The sequence below is a fragment of the Lithohypha guttulata genome (genome assembly GCF_036872675.1).
Source record: "Lithohypha guttulata strain CCFEE 5908 chromosome Unknown scaffold_4, whole genome shotgun sequence".
NCBI classification, from domain to species: domain Eukaryota; kingdom Fungi; phylum Ascomycota; class Eurotiomycetes; order Chaetothyriales; family Trichomeriaceae; genus Lithohypha; species Lithohypha guttulata.
In genome coordinates this window covers 308,822-325,042 of record NW_027042753.1, presented here as the reverse complement: position 1 = coordinate 325,042, position 16,221 = coordinate 308,822, and the positions used below count along the sequence as shown (strand labels likewise).

General features: G+C 49.6%; 6 protein-coding genes across 6 annotated transcripts; 3 read left to right on the top strand and 3 right to left on the bottom strand.

Annotated features, from left to right (window-relative positions):
- Positions 1-304: 304 nt before the first annotated feature.
- LTR64_005289 (uncharacterized protein) lies at positions 305-2,367 on the top strand (the record flags this gene model as incomplete). The annotated part of the gene is made up of 2 exons (XM_064899628.1): positions 305-2,050; positions 2,101-2,367. The coding sequence occupies 2 exons, from the start codon at positions 305-307 to the stop codon at positions 2,365-2,367; spliced, it is 2,013 nt and encodes a 670-aa protein (XP_064752940.1).
- An 894-nt stretch (positions 2,368-3,261) lies between these two features.
- Positions 3,262-3,651, top strand: LTR64_005288 (uncharacterized protein; the record flags this gene model as incomplete). The annotated part of the gene is made up of 1 exon (XM_064899627.1): positions 3,262-3,651. One exon carries the CDS (start codon positions 3,262-3,264, stop codon positions 3,649-3,651), a length of 390 nt encoding a protein of 129 aa, XP_064752939.1.
- A 2,443-nt stretch (positions 3,652-6,094) lies between these two features.
- On the bottom strand, positions 6,095-7,796 carry LTR64_005287 (uncharacterized protein; the record flags this gene model as incomplete). The annotated part of the gene is made up of 2 exons (XM_064899626.1): positions 6,095-7,395; positions 7,445-7,796. The coding sequence occupies 2 exons, from the start codon at positions 7,794-7,796 to the stop codon at positions 6,095-6,097; spliced, it is 1,653 nt and encodes a 550-aa protein (XP_064752938.1).
- Positions 7,797-8,785: 989 nt separating this feature from the next.
- On the bottom strand, positions 8,786-9,712 carry RPC31 (DNA-directed RNA polymerase III subunit C31; the record flags this gene model as incomplete). The annotated part of the gene is made up of 1 exon (XM_064899625.1): positions 8,786-9,712. The coding sequence occupies one exon, from the start codon at positions 9,710-9,712 to the stop codon at positions 8,786-8,788; it is 927 nt and encodes a 308-aa protein (XP_064752937.1).
- Positions 9,713-10,498: 786 nt separating this feature from the next.
- Positions 10,499-11,377, top strand: LTR64_005285 (uncharacterized protein; the record flags this gene model as incomplete). Its single annotated transcript, XM_064899624.1, has 1 exon — positions 10,499-11,377. One exon carries the CDS (start codon positions 10,499-10,501, stop codon positions 11,375-11,377), a length of 879 nt encoding a protein of 292 aa, XP_064752936.1.
- A 902-nt stretch (positions 11,378-12,279) lies between these two features.
- Positions 12,280-14,268, bottom strand: SOK1 (Protein SOSEKI 1; the record flags this gene model as incomplete). Its single annotated transcript, XM_064899623.1, has 1 exon — positions 12,280-14,268. The coding sequence occupies one exon, from the start codon at positions 14,266-14,268 to the stop codon at positions 12,280-12,282; it is 1,989 nt and encodes a 662-aa protein (XP_064752935.1).
- Between the last annotated feature and the right edge of the window lie 1,953 nt (positions 14,269-16,221).

The window sequence follows — 16,221 nt, the reverse complement described above, 5'->3', positions numbered from 1 at the left end:
CATACAGCCCCCACCACACCACAATCCTGGTTCTTCTGATACAATCCTGGATTTCTAGTTGGACATCCCGAGCCTTTGTTCTTGGTTGCCTGTCGTGCAACGTTTTGTCATCCTCCACGTTGTCTGACGCACGAATACTCTTTGTGCTGCTTTCTGGAGTGCTATTCCAAGGTCATCGTGCAGCGTAGAATCAGGCTTATTCGATTTCCGCTGATCACTTTGGTCCGCAGCGGAGAACGACCAGTTCAGGTTCTGTCAGCAAGTGCAACTGTGGCAGGAAACACAGCTTTGTTGTTGTCGAACCATGTCTCGCTACGGCTCCAGGAGTGAAGTCGATTTCGACGATCGTCGTAGCTATGCTGGTGGCCGTGCCCGCCACGATGATAGGTACGCCGAGGCTGATGTAACCTTCAGGACCGGTACTGGCGCCGTCCCGAGACGAGAGCGCGAAGCTGTCTTACTCAAGGAACGGGATGATTATGATCGTCGTGGTTCCCTCCCTGCTTTTCTGAGAGACGATTACGGTCAGACGAACGCGAGCGCCATGGTGCTGAGAGCTAGAGATAAAGAAGATGTCACTTATGCTGTTCCACGAAGGAGACGTTCCCCATCTCCAGAAAAGCAGGAACGCGACGAGATTATTATTCGACGAGAGGAGAGGTCAGAGTCACGACCTCCTGCGCCTCGTCCGCGACGTCGAGAAGGATCGAGGGAAAGAGAAGAGATAATCATTCGAAGGGACGAACGTACTGAATCTCTACCACCGGCACCGCGTCCACGACCTCGACCACGAGAAGAGGAAAGAGAACGAGAAGAAATCATCATTCGAAGAGACGAGAGATCCGAGGCACCTCCAGCCCCACGATATCGAGAACGAGGACGAGACTCGTCACGGGAAAGGGAAGAAATTATCATTCGTAGGGAGGAAAGATCGCAGTCTCGTCCAGCTGCTCCAAGATACAGAGAGCGCGACACTTCAAGGGAAAGAGAGGAGATCATCATACGCAGAGAAGAAAGAGATGACCACTATGCTCCTCCTCCACGTTCTAGAACAGCTCCGATAAGAGAAACGGAACGAGAAGAGATCATCATTCGCCGTGACGAACGAGATGATGACAATTACTCGAGACGAAGCTATAGACCACCTCCACCACCAGTCAAGGATGAACTTGAACGGCAGGAGATCATCATTCGAAGGGACAAGGTCGACTCAAACGATCGTGCACGAGTCCCTGCTCGTAGATACGAGGATGACCTAGCTCTTACCCGTCCCATTTCTCACGAGCGTTCGAGGGGTCGATCGCATAGCAGTGCTTCTGAAGACGAGATCATAATACGTCGAGATGAGCGTGAAGGACGTCGTGGTGAGCGCTCAAGGCAGGAGATCATCATTCGACATCAATCTCGATCCAGGTCACCATCTCCAACTGCTTCAGTAAGCACAAGAGCTCCAGCTCCAGCTCCTCCACCTCCAGCGCCAGAACCTCAAGTCATATATGCTCCTCAAATTCATCAGGAAGTCATTACGCACCACCGACACGTCGATCACGGCTACGAGGTCAGAATTCCACCCAGGCCAGCACCTGTCTATTCTCGACCACCATCGCCTCCAAGTCCACCTCCTGCTCCTCCACCAGCACCTGCATCGATCAGAAGTCTATCAGAGGAAAGGATCGAAATCAGAAGATCTGAGATGAGGAACGGCGAAAGAGAAACACAAGATATCGTCATTAGCCGAAATGAACGCTCTAGAAGCCGCGGACCTCCGCCTGTTAGATTCCGCGAGGATGACTACAGAGAAGAAGTCGACAGGACTGAAATTGACATCCGGCGAGAAAGGGACTATCACAATGATCGAGCTCTAATTCGACCAGAACCTGAACCAGAACCACCAACGATTGGACCTAGATACGGTGCTCGACGTGACCCACGAGATGGACTCTGGACTGAAATCACCAAAGACTTGGTCGTAAAAGAAGCCATACGTGAGATGGGATATGAATTTGAAGAAACTGATGACCACTATTACATCTTCAAGTACATGACATATGTAAGTCTCTTGATATATCGACATTCTTGTCGCATGCTAACAATCAGCAGCCCGATGTCGCACGCTTAGTCGGTCTATCAGAAGATATTCGTCGCGACCGCGCCAAACGCATCAACGAGATTCGATGGGAAAATGCTGCTTCACCACGTCCTGTCGTCGAACCAACGAGTCCAAGAGCACCACTGGCTATCGAAGGTCCGCCGTCTCGAGGGTTTAGAGACGACAGAGGCTGGAACCGAGAAGACGAGCGATACGTGGAGCGCGAGGTTGTGTATCGTGGTGGAAGACCTCCACCACCTGTTGGATGGAGGAGGTGAGCTGCAGACTCAAGAGAACTGACGTCCGGAAAACCTTTGCGCCAGCAGAAAAGCGCGATGTTTAATGTCTCATGGTACTGGGTCCAGTCTTCGTGACTGTCTATCAGAAAACTGGAATGGCAATGTCAGAGTATGGAGTGGGCACGGCTACTGTCTCATCAAATCCACAGATACAACCTGAAGAATGAGGCTTCGTGGAATAGTGACTATCCACTCGGGACGATCTGAGCTCTTGCAGGCACCTTGACATTACATGTCTGAGTCCCGCGCCAAGAATTGAGCTGGAGCACAGAAGCATCAGAGGCACACCTTGTCCTTCTGCTGGCGACGTCTTTTGTCTTCCCTGAAATCCCGCGAACCAGGAATGCGCTGTCCCGTATCTTGCCGAAACAACGAATGATGAACAAAAACCTTCATCGTCCAGTATGCGGTTCTGGTCTCGGTACACCCAACGAGCAGGCAAATCATGGACCTTCCAAAACCCAATGAGGAACGAGGCGGAAGTGAAAGATCTGGCGCATCGAAATGAGCCATGTTGCAACGAAGAAACGATGAGAGAACCATTCATGAACATGAAAACGAGACGAACTTACGAGAAAACGACGAGATGAGGATTGACAAACGGATGGACAGTTAAGCATAAAGCATGTAGATTGAGATAGGTATAGAAATGGTGTTCTGGTTTTTCATTTGCTCGAGTTTGGTGCTGAGCGGTGCGTTTTCCGCTGCTGTGTTTGAATAAAGAGACTTGAGCTGACCAACATTTGTCCTCTTGAGCACACGCCATGGGACCAGAGCAGATTTCAGAGAAGCTCTCGAATCTGGTCAGAGACAATCGAGGTGAATACAGATATCAGGCTGGCTCGACCAGACTCTCTGCACGCGGGCTGTGCAATGTTCTTGCCTGTCTTCGCAGCCCCTACACCACATGACCACTCACCTCACAACCGTGCCACTCCAAGAACTACAATCAACCTGCGTGGCTGTCCCCAGCGCCAAACCCACACCACTACTCCCGAAAAACGCAGCCTGAGCACCACTGTCCGAGCACAAATCGAAATTGACATTTGCACCGTACTGATTCGTGCCGGTCAGACCGGATTGGCTGCAGAGTGGGTTTCCTTGTGCTGGGCAGAGGTTGTTGACCATGACGACGATGGTGGTGCCGGCGTTGGAGAGGGTGTTGCCGCTGCTGTCGGTTTGGCTGGTGAGGCGCCAGCAGGTTCCGCAGGCTGGACCGACGCCGAACCCGGGACCGACGCCGAAGCTAGGAGGGGGTGTTAGTGGTTTACCATGTGCAGAGAGAGCAGGAGAGAGGGGTGAGATCTTGAATGGGAGGGCAGGGGCTTACAGATTTTCTGATGCGGCTGCGCTGTAGCCTGGGTATGTGTAGAAACCACAGGCGGCTGTGTTGGTGTTGCAGTTGGGGGAGCCGAAGGTGTCACCTGCACCATAGTGGGTGAAGGAGGCTCTGTAGGTGACGCCTCCGCTTGGGCTGGTGCTGGTCGACGATCTAGCTGAGGAGGTCGAGGCGGAGGTGACGCGTGAGGTAGCAGGTGTGGTGGTTCTGACGCTACTGCTACTACTGCCGGATGACTTCAAGCATTGCGAGTAGTACGGGTTCGAGACGACGCAAACGAGCCCAGCAGCACAAGTCGTGCCGCCTGTCCAACTAAGACCGCCACCTGAGGCTTGTCAGTATTGCGGGAAACTTGGATTGAAGATTGCATTACATTGAGCATATTCAGGCTGCTGTGCAGTAGTAGTAATGGTCAAAGCGCTGAGGGCGAGCAAGAGAGACGCTGCATGAGAATGCATCCTGAACTTTCGTATGAAGTGGAAGTAGCTGAGCTCAGCTCAAAACGCAGGTAGTACTTAAGTCGAAGCTCGAAGGAAATGGCTGATGGGCTGCTGGGGAAGGGAACCCATCTTCGTGGTGCAGCAATGTATTCATATGTACTTGCTTGAACAACAACGATCTTCGCTCAGGAGGTCAAGCATCATTATTATCTGATGATTTCAATATCGCGTAGCAAACGAAGGACTCATGTTCGATGAATGAACTAGGTAGACGAAACCAGTATAGCTGGCTGTTTCACCTGTACAAGATAAGTCGTTCAGGACCAGAGTCCTATTTGCTAGGGTGAACAATTCGGCATTTGGAGACCTCTGACCTACTTCCTCGAAGCGTTTGGCTTGTCTACTGTTGTTAGCAGCTAACTGCTCTTGCGCATCAGGTTGTAGTGTGTCGGCAAGTGACTTTCGAATAAAATTGTAACAGTTTAGTGGGTCCAGGTCTTGAAACACGAAGCTAACGAAGCGAGATCTACGGAAGAGCTCGATTTCGGCTGGCTGTTGACATCTTGTGCGATACTTGTACTCGAGGACATCCTCAAGGATCATCTCCCCAAATCTTGGTCGAGCTGGCTGAGACGTTCTCGGTAAGGGATGTCTACCGGGATGACCCAGGTACAAATCGGACTGAGCTTGATCGCGACCAACGACTAGCATCGATCTTGCTGTTGCGAATACATGTCTATCGAGATCGGACCACTTGCAGATGAGCTCAGTCTGCGCTGGAACTATTGAGTGGCTCGATCGCCATATATATCTGTTCTCTAGACAACGTGGAAGACTTGTGACTTGGCTTGAGTTCTGAATAGATCATGTACGATCGTGTTGCTGTGTATGGTGGCCAGATCACGGAACTGATGAAAGCAGAACAACCATGTAAAAGGTGACAAAAGGACTGCGAAAGCAGAAGTGATGGGATCAGAGTAAGATCCTGTCAGCTGCACCCATCTCGTCCATCTTCGATCTTCAAATGACAGGCGCTCCCAGACGGTGCTCTGCATGAATAGAGACAGAGGAACAGATACGAATTTGAGGGAGTAATAAGATGCCGCAGCAAAGTTTTCCTTGAGAAATGGTACTACTGCTGCTTGACGCATTCATATAGTCTTCTATCGTTCTAAACACCAAAATTATACTTGTATGTGCCAGACAACCAGCTCCGTGTTAACTTGGAAGTCGCTCAGTACTACAACAGCCAATTCCTTTGTCCTCCTCAAAAACATGTGCCACAAAGGGAAGGCAAGAGCTAGTACACAATCATTTCGTCGTGACCATACACTTCGATTGGTGACAACTTTTCCTACCAGTCGGCACATATGGGAACAATGAGATGAGAATTGCACCGCAGCTCTTGAGAGTACAACACAATTCCTGTCAGTATAGGGTTCGTGAGCCCCACGACTTTGAATCTGCCTCCTCTCGTCGATCTCAGCTTGTTGCTTCAGATTTCATCCTGAAATAGCGCCGCCTCTCAAGGATGACGTTTGTTACAAGATAGGTACGCAGTTATGGCAAAGCTCTTCCTCATGTATCTGTTCGTCGCCTTCAAGCGTGTCTCATCACTCAGCCGAGGACATTGGAGGTTGCCAAAGCATTATCAACATTGTTGTTGGAGTGTTTTGGCGCTGGGGCTGAATGCCAAGGCGCTAAGCTGATACGCGTGGTGCTTCGTTCTGGACAACAGCAAGAGTGCTCCGTGGGGCGAAATAGGCAGGGAGACACCCTGTTGCAATGAATGCAGTGTTCGTATAATCACACGACGTGTGTCGGCAGAGGGAGAGAAGGATATATTCCGATCGTTGGTCAGCCACGTCTGGCGACATCAGTCGGATTACTCTGTTGTAACATAAAGGCTGCCTGTTACAGCTCGGTCTCAATCGTATGCCTCTGCTGACACGGAAGCTCTTCTAAGTACCTCTTCATTGTCCTCCTTCGGTCGTCGTATGAAGAAAAGCTCAATAACTCCAATAATCGCAATTAGTGTTGCACTCCACCAGCCACCAGCAGAACCCAATGCGCTGTATACCGCTCCCACAATCGGTGGTGCTATAGTTCGTGCCGCTGAGCAGCCTGACATTGCTAGTCCATTAACTCTGCCCAGGACAAGTGGTGAGGGACAGGCATTCTTGAGGAGAAGTAAGATGATTGGATACGCCATCGTAGATGTCAGAGCTTGGAAGATCATGACAAGATAGATGCCGATGACGGGATCCGACATTAGTGAGACGAATGGTGGCAAGAAGTAGACCAGTGGAGAAAGCACGATCAGTATGATTCCTGACCACCAGACACCAATTTTGGCAACGAAGATGGGGAATACCACCGCCTGAGCCAGGAGGGAGATGACGCTGTTCACGGCCAAAATCGTGCCGACTTCGGGCAGTGTTTTGCCTAGGCCACCAAGAAGATCAAGACTCGACTTACGTGGATCGTCCACGAGGTAAACAGGCAACAAAGCAGCAAAAGCCATTTGGTGGTAGCAAAGCAGCCACAAAGCCGAAACCCACAACCAGACCTCCTTGGTGAATGCTTTCTCTGGTACCTCCAGAGACTCTTCCTCGTCATCCTCCTCGTCGTCAACAGCAACGGCATGAGTATGAGCATGAGCTCGCATATACTCAGCAATCGACGGGCGTTTCCTGAGCGTACCGAAAGAACCGATCGACACGATGGAACCACGGCGCAGATCGAAGCCAGGATCGATAGGAATTGGAGCATGCACCGCAATGTACGGCAGACCCCCACTCCGATAGCTGGCTTTCGACATGACAGACTCACGACGTTCTCGGCGTAAGGATGCAATTCCTGGATTCAGAGGAGTTCTTTCGTCGGCAGCCATGGCAGGATTAGTCCGAGTAGGTTTCTGTGCGTCCTCTTTGTCACCAATCAGAGCTGGGTTCGTCTCTTCAAGTAGGAAAAGGCCTTGTATCATGGCTAGCAGGATCATGACCACAGCAACAAGATTTGGCAGCAGGTAGGGATAGTGACCGAAAATGCCATCCTCGGAAAAGACGTTTGGATACCAACGTGCAGGTTGGGCAGTAAAACCACCCAATGCACTCCCAGCAACTGATCCCACTGCCCACATCACAGGTTGAAGAGCATAGGCCATAGGTTCATGCTCTGGTTTATGAACCATTTCTGCCACCATGGTTTGCATAACAGCAACATTGCCTAACAACTTTGTCAGACCGTATTCTTCGAACCGATATGTTTCGCTTACCATTCAATGCACCACCAACGATTCGTGCAAAGATTGCAAGCCAATAGTTCTTGGCAAACCCAAATATCAGACTCGACAAAGCAGTACCAGCAAGTGCGACGAGAATGATTGGTTTCCTTCCATAGCGATCTGATAGACTGCCCCAGAGGAAGGCTGTACAAGCTTCAGCAGCAGCGAAAGCTGAGACCAATAGGCCAGCATAAAAGGAGGCGTCCTTGTCTCCATGGATGTCCTGTACCATCACAAAGGCATAGGATGTGATGGAGACAAAAGCTATTGGCTCAGCGAGACGACATATTGCAAGAACGCCTGCCTGCCGCCAGGGAAAGTCGTCGTTATTGGAAGGTGCCATGGCTCGTAACTGACGGGTTATTGCAGACTACCCATTGACCAGACTGCAAGTAAAATTTAGTAGAAACTGTAAATATGTGGTTGCGATATGTCGAAAGAACTGGCTTGCGAATACGAGACACCTCGAATTCAGCTCTAGGAAGAACAACGGTCAACGATTGAATATTTTCGCTGAGGCAAAAGCTCGTCACGGACGGCACAGCAGCTTTGCTCTTGGTTGGGAGCGGAGTAGTGTTCACCGCATGTGTTCTTTGCTCACACAAGACGGTCTTTGCCACAGCTCCTCAGGCGGGGAATGCAGAGCATAATCGCGAGAAGATCTTGAAATTGATGTACTGGGTTTGTGTGAACTATACTTTGTTCGGTGGACATGGGCAAGGAATAGCTGACCGCCACTAGATCATGCTGCATGTAAGAGCGAGTGGATGACGATGATTGTGTGAGAGAATGGAGGCGGGCGGCATGATAGTGGGCATCGGCACAGATACCACATTCATCGCTTGAGTAATCTCCGGCGACTAGGCTACGGGTAGCGGCGATTTGTTCAGATCGTGCTTGCCACTGCATTTCAGTCGCGACACATAACCCGATGCCCTGGCGACAGTGATGATGTACTTGTGATGAGGACAAGACAGTACAACTGTGCTCGACATGAAGTTGCGCACCAATAAAGGCATCGGTGAGCATTGACAGGCAGACTAGCACAGATTAGGACAAAGTAATGTCAATTTCCTTCCAATCAATTCGGCTCGTTTTGGAGGCTGGTAATTGATAATGGTGGAGCTTCCACTTTGGTATTGGCACCAACGCAGGTTCCCAATACTCGGTATTCGTTTAAGTTTCGGAAACGCAAAACTGCATTATTGCTAGTACTGGTAAATTAGCCGTTAGCTGCCAGGCCTATTGACGATAAACTTGAGTAGCGGTTTGAAGATATCAGTAGTGAGATGCAATGTATGTATTTGTGGGTAAGCTAAAGAAAGGACTGAGCTAATAATCATCCCCTCCACCATTGTCGTCGCCGCCATCATCGTCGTCCTCGCCGTCGTCAAAGTATTGCTCGGCATCGTAGTCGTTCTGATCAGAGTCATCTGAGAAATCACTATCTTCAGGCTCGTCTTCAGCTGCCTCTTCCTCAGCGTCCTCTGGATTCTGCTCAGCATCGACATCATCCTCTGCATCGAGACCCCTCCTCTCTCCTTCCTGTCTTCCCAACTTGTCCTTTGTTTTCCTCTTTTTTCTGCTTTCTGCTTGTACCGGATCCTCGTCGTCTGTATCTTCCTGCTCAGCAGCCTGATCTCCCCGTGCTACCACTTCTCGATCCAATCTTTCGTAATCTAAAGCTTTCTTCCTCTTCTTCTTTTCTGAGCCTGGTTTCCTTCGTCCAGGCAGGTTTGCATAAGCGACACCTCCTTCGTCCACAAGTTTCCAGTCTGGCAGTTTCAGGCCAGGATCAAGTACACCCCAAAGTTCTTCAGGAAACATAGCAAGAGTGTAGCCATAATCACCTCTTCCCTTTGGTCCAAGATCTGGTTCGGTCCGTGCTTTCTTTAAATGTCGTGTTGAGTATCTCTCTTGCTGCTCGAAAGGGTCAAACCCTCTTCTTTTCGCTTCTGTACTCTTCCTGCTGACACCATCTACCAGCAATCTATTCTTGTCGAGAACTGTGAATAATGGGCTTTCGCGACAACGCTGCCTGAACTTCAGCTGCGCATCTACGGCCTTTTTTTCATGCACGCCGAGAGGCTTGGGAGTACGTATGATGTTCTTGTATGTTCGGGGAGGAAAGATAGGTCCAGGCACGTTGGAAGGTGGTGAGACAGCACGGTTATTCCTATCGTTAGGGTCGACAAGATCATCATCAGCCCAGGACAAGTCAGGGCCAGTTTTCTTAGCACCATAGGACCGCGGTGCCATGACGGCAGTCAACAGGTTTTCACGAGTCTCGTCTCAGAAATTTGCGACGAGTAACAGGAAAGAAGTTCGTAAGGATGTTCAGCAAGTTCTTTACCTAGCTGCGCACAGAATGTTGCTGGTCGTTCACAGTCAGCCAGAAAGCGTTGCTAACCAGTATTGCTCTTTACAGCAGCATAAATTCCAGCTTCAGCTGTGGATGTGTTTGAAGAGTATCAGCTGCTGGGCGAATTGTTGACCACTCGTAAAACTAGAGCTCTGAGTTGTCAATCCATATGCGCAACAAATTTTGAAACTGCTGGAGCCGCCCCACACCACGATCGTTTCAGGCCTCAGGCTCCTTCAATGAGGCAGACAAGCTAAATTTTAGCGGGTGCTTTAAGCTTCGCCTCGCCTGAGCTCAGCTCTCCACCCTCCTCCCATACACATATCAGCCACCGACTTTGTACATTACTTTGAGCTTCAGGCGCTACTATCTGACAAACTTCCTGTCGATATATACGCTTATGCTCTCATTCTATTCAGATATCCAGATCTGTTGGTTCAAACGAAGACCGAGTACTGGGTATGGAAATGCTACACGCAATGCTTGACCAATGAGCTCGGGTTACATAGTCACGTGGCCGGTTGTATTAGCGTGCTCTAGTCGTGAGCTCGTGCATCGCACCAGCGGGGAGACGTGTTTACTTTCCGTAGTGCATGCATTATCCCTCCAACCTTGCACTACCCTCGTATTCGCACAAGCTGCTGATCCTCCCCGTACTTGAGGACTGCCTGTCTCAGACAGACATGCCCTCTAACCATCCCAAATTACCCAAAGCACCCGAACCAACACGCGTCTTCTTCGACCCCTTCAATTCATCGTCCACTGGCCACCAAAGAGCCGAGAATAGATTGTCTGGAAGCACATCATGGCGTGATTCTAGATCGTACAAGCTAGCGCATCAATTCAGAGACACGACAGGCTCAGGTGGAAAGCAGCACTTATCTGACCTGGTTGGCGCAGGCAGTGCAAACTTTGGCAAGGATGGGAGGAAAGACAATGGATCTTGGGAGAAAGGCGCTCCTGGCCTGAGGCCACAGGGCTGGCAGGACATCAGAGGACTGCTGGGCAAGACCAAGAAACGGAAAAGTGACAGCATTGAGCCCGAAGCTGAAAGCAAGAAGAGGCGCATATCATCCGAACCAGCTCAACCGAAAGGTGTGCTAGCACAGGACGACACAGACAAAGACAACACAAGACACAAAACTGAGGAGACCGACTCGACACTCGACAATAAAGAGAGCGTGCCTCGACAGATCTTCCGCGGCCTGACAATGTATATCAACGGATCAACCATGCCTCTAATATCCGACCACAAACTTAAACAACTCTTCGTCCAGCACGGCGGCAACTCCTCACTGGGCCTAGCACGCCGCACAGTCACGCATGTCATCCTAGGTGAACCAGGTCGTGGCGGAGGTCTCGCAGCCACCAAGATACAAAAAGAAAACACTACGGTACGTGGGAAAGGCATAAAATACGTCTCTGCGAAGTGGGTCATTGAGAGTATAGAAAGGGGCATTCGACAGCCTGAGACACGGTACGTCGTAGCTGATGTGAGAGATAGGCTGGGAGGGAGTGGGCAGAAGAGTGTTGCTACTTTGTTTCGAGCGAAGACGGAGTGATTTCAGAACGTGCAATGCAGTACGGTTTATGGGATTATACATGATATTGACGAGGAACGAGCTATGGATAATGACAGGAAAGAGTGAGGCTACACTAGCTAGGAGGCTTGTTGTAGGGATGAATGATGTTCTTCTACGAAATATCAAACTATCCGTTCTGGCCCTCGGGTTCTTCTGATGGATCGTCGAAGGTCTGCATAAGCATAAGTTGATAAAAACAAGCTAATAGAATGCAATGGTGGTTGGCTGGTAAGTCCTCTTTGAAAATATAGACCTTCCCACTATATATGTAGTGCCCCAGGCAGAAGTTCGCCTTGTACAACGCTCGGTACTTTCTGACTTAGCCAATCGCAAATCAGCATCATGGTCAGGCGTCCATCCACGATCTGCGCCCAGCATCCGAAGTCAACGGTCAAATCGTGTAGTATATATATTCTCCTGTAAGCTTTGAACTCTCATATTATTGTGCTATCTCCTCGAGTCCTCTCGAAGTGAGGCACGCTTGCTACTGCTAATAAAATACATTTGATTAAGCGAAGACTGATCTTCTGTGATAATGTCTAAGAATGTAGTAGGGTAGACTTGCGTCAGTGATCTTTTTCCTCTTTCCTTTTTGTCTACCATCCACTACACCTTCAACGCCGCCGAAACCATGATCCTAATTGACTTTTGGACTGAAAGGAAGTGTATGCTTTTGCAGGATTGAAACAACGCCCAAGAACCAGGACTCCATACCTATGAGGCTCAGAGTGTGACGCCAGGAGAGGGATTAATTGGGTCCACAGAAATGAAGCAACGAACGAAGTACAGTGCTGACTGCTCGTTAGAACGGCACAAGAGATGATCCAGAGACGCCAGATAAGCCGGTATTCAGTACACTATTCCACTAAACCTAAGTCGTTTCAATAAACAAGCCGAGTACCAGAACTCCTGAAACCAGAAAACATGTCTTCCGAGCCGAACGGATTACCAAGGTACACCAGATCGTGCCAGACCTGCCAATGGATGACAGCGATATGTGCCAGTCGTCGTGCAATATCCTCTAGATCAGGAGCTGCTGAGAAGCCCTTCTCGGACCTTCGTGCTGACCATGATCGTTGATCGTTGGATATGGCCAGTGTATCAGGGAGTCGCGAGAACCGATTTGCGTGCCACGAAGTTTTTTCGCTAAGTTGTGAGGTAAGAACTTCTAATCCATGACTGTACTTCTGTCGAAGATTGCGTCTAAGGTGAAGATCAGCTTGATCGAAATGGACTGTGGCTATGTTGGAGGGCGTTGAGAGCACGTCGCCGACTCCGACACCAGCAGCAGCTCGTGCTATCTCCCCGATTATTTCTTCGCGATGTAGCTCGACTCCTTCGCAGACCCCGTCATTTGTCATGAGCTGTTTTAGGCGATCCGAAATTCTTTGAACCTCTGATGGTGAAGGATGGCGTCCTGGTTGCTTCCTAGCAAGCTCTTCGAAAGTTTCCAGGCATATGTCTAGCTGGATCAAATCGACGATGTCGTTTTGCAGGACCTGCAGTCGTTCTTTGTCATAGCTGAGCGTGCTGGGAAGCGATTTGTTGGAGTCACAGCAGATATCGACAAGACCCAGAACGACACATTCGAAAGCAGACTCGGAGCTGAACTCGTGCTGTTTACAGAGGCTAGCAAACCAACGCTTTGAACCTAGAACATCGAGTTGATGATTTTCTATCATCTTCTTAAAGCAATCTCTGAGGAAAGGTACAGTATCAGAAATAAGAAGCAGTTTGAAACTGCGCACTTGATGGTTCGCCACATCAATTTTCATGTTCTCGAGAAGGTTCAGAAGAGTTTCTAGGCCTTGCACTAGGAGGTCCATGTTGTTGGTCTCCGCCCCAGCAATCACCTTGTCCCGCATGTCCTGTGCCATCTCATCTCGCATAGGGGCGCAGTGACTAGTGATGAGATCGCATAGCCAGGTGGAAAATGATACAAGGTCGAACTGACCTGTCCTAACCTGCTTTGTCAGCCACTCGACATCGATCTTTTGAACGACATCTTCTTTCTCGTTCTCTGGCACAAGTAGCTCAAGCAAATCTCGCAGGGTGGTAAAGAAGGAAGCAAGTCGTGAAGGCAAGTGAAAATACTGTTCATGTCCTTGGCCTAAGCATTCTTGACACGAACCCTGCAGATCGTGGGTGATAGCTTGTAATTCGAGAGACAGGCACTGATAGTAAATCTTGGCTTTTGTGCGCTTCTCTTCCCCCTTCAAACCGCTTATGCGTTGAAAAAAGAGGTCATGGTCGAAACAAAGGTCTATGCGCAACGACAAGGTATTCTGGATGGCAGGCAGCTCAAGCTCTTTGAGGTTGTCGATTGTGACGGGAGGGATAGTGCTTTGCATTGCTTGTACCTCCCAACCATACTCGTCAGAAGGTAATACTGAGTCTCCATCTACAACACCAAGGTCGAAGTCGAGATCGGCCTGCACGCCTACACCACATCGTTGTTGAGGGCCAGCTCCTGTTTTGATTGGATGGTTTGGTATGGTATTGTGTCTGAGCCGCGACAAGGACGTAAGATCCCTCGAGTCGTCGTGAGATAGTCTGGTCTGTTGGGTGTATGGCTGTGACGGAAAAGCCAAGCTGGTGAGATCCCGCAAAGCCGGAGTGATAAGACATGCCGGTGCCTGAAAGTTTCCTCTCACTGTTTGTTGGTGCACCTGAGCAATACGGCACAATATGTCTTTCGTTGACAGCCTACTCTGCCTTGATTGGTCGTCTCCATTATCTGTGGTTGAGGCTCTGCGATTGCCTGACCGTTGTTGCGACCTCTGTTGAGCAGGCGAACAAGCTGTTGTAGGATAAGTGCCTGTCACTTCAGTGTTATCTGCTATGGTGGTGGCATAAGGATTACAGGCCATGTTTGGATGGGTGTTCTCATGATCGGTGATGTGTGTCAGTGAAGCAGCAACCGGCGCGCTTTCACTGTTGTCTTCGATTTCATCTTCCCTTAGCATCAAGCTGCATTATATTGTGCCTTCCCGAGATACAGCGAAGATAATGCAAAAGGTTCGTAGGTTAAAAAAGTGATGCTATAGCGTGGGAGTCGTGTGAAGTGATTCTACCAGTGTGCTTCAATTCAGGAGTGTTGGAGTTAGCGTCTAACGTTCATAGATACTAGTATCCTTGATCAGGTGAAAAAGTACTCTGCAGATACGGAGTACGCACTGTCAGCCATATAACAAAAGAAAGGATAAAGCTCCCTCCTTGCAACGAGAGCACCTTGCCACTCGCGGAGCACAAGACCGGGAACAGGCGTCAATCTCGCGGAAGACAACCACGAAGGCCGCATTGGCATTACCAGCGCCAGGAAGCTGTCATACTCGTAATGGCCACAGCGTTAAGGGTGTGACCTGGTATGAGCAATCATAAAGAAATTGTGTCCACAAGCCCAGCTTCTATCATTGGCTGGAGTGGTTCAGGCGTGACATCCTCGCCGGCAGCTAAGATCTGGCCTCTTTTTAAGGCTTAAGTCACTCGTCTAAAAGTTCCGCCTTTTATGCCATCGCCTTATCGCCAACTACAAGTACAACAGCGTTTTGTGTGAAATGTGTCTACATGTGCGATAGAGGACACACATTACACAGTCTTCTTGTTGTCTTTCTTACTCCTCACATAATCACTGGCAATGTAACTGGATCGCGTCGCACTTTCAGCTGTTTCGATGTTCAGCTTACTAGTGTAGTCCGGCTATAGTGGCGAGTCCCCAGAATAGCATCACGAGCATTTTTGAGTCCGACGATATATTCAAGTGATATCTGCGAGGACAATGGGGGCTTCGAAAAAGGTCTAGGCAGAAGGCTTGACACCACTCACGCACCGCAAAGTCAATTTCGCAGTCACGTTCTTCGATCACCTGCTTGCGGATGTTAGTACACGCAGACATCGAGGTGGCGACAGCACAGCCCGACGTCGTGAAATCCTCGATTATTCAACGTCCATCCCATGCCTGTTTTAACGCGCTTGCCTGACTACGTTGGCTTTTCCAGGTGAGACGCAAATTTTAGCTGAGCCCAGAAGTCGATGCAGCTACGCCGTGCTCAGATGACCACGCTCTCTGCTGGGGGAGACAAGTTTCTCGTGCAGATTTCAGTGTTGTCCGTACTCATCGAGTGCAGAATTTTCAGCAGCGTCGATATCAAGGATGCAAGCAAGTATGGCTGTGCGACTGAGCATGCATTACATATTGTGCAACAACATTGCTGCTGTACTGTCCACTCAACTGTTCTTCTTCCCAACTTACATGCTACACTACAGCGTTCATGCTTTTCGGAGGCTCTATCGAGATGATCGAAATCGTTCACAGCAACGAAGTCTCCTTCATTTGGTCAGGACTCAACACTCTAACCGCTGTATCTTGCTTTGACTATAGAGGATCGGCTACTCCGGAACCGTCCTTCCTGATGAGTCCTCCACCAGGAAGTTGAAATGCGTATCCGAGAAAGTGGGCTTTCGACCTGTTATCGCCTGGTATCATATTCACAACCGTCAATAGCAATATTGATTCATCACGTATATCTCAAATGTCTTCGCTTCGCGGGTTCTTGGTTTGTGCGGGTGAGATGCTGGAACCGGTACCGGGATCTGCGAGCCTGCATACCAACGTTTAGTCTGCAAAAGAGAGACCGCTCGGCTTATGCTGCCTCGTATGGCTCATGCTCATAAATGAAAACCGGCTTATCGACGAACCAGATTTCGCATACCATCAGTCTGGAACTTAGGCAACTCACTAAATGCAGGTCACGACAACGACATCTCTAGCTTTCTCAGGCCTTTCATATTCGCCCTACGCTGCTCCCAAAGCGCTCAGCGAA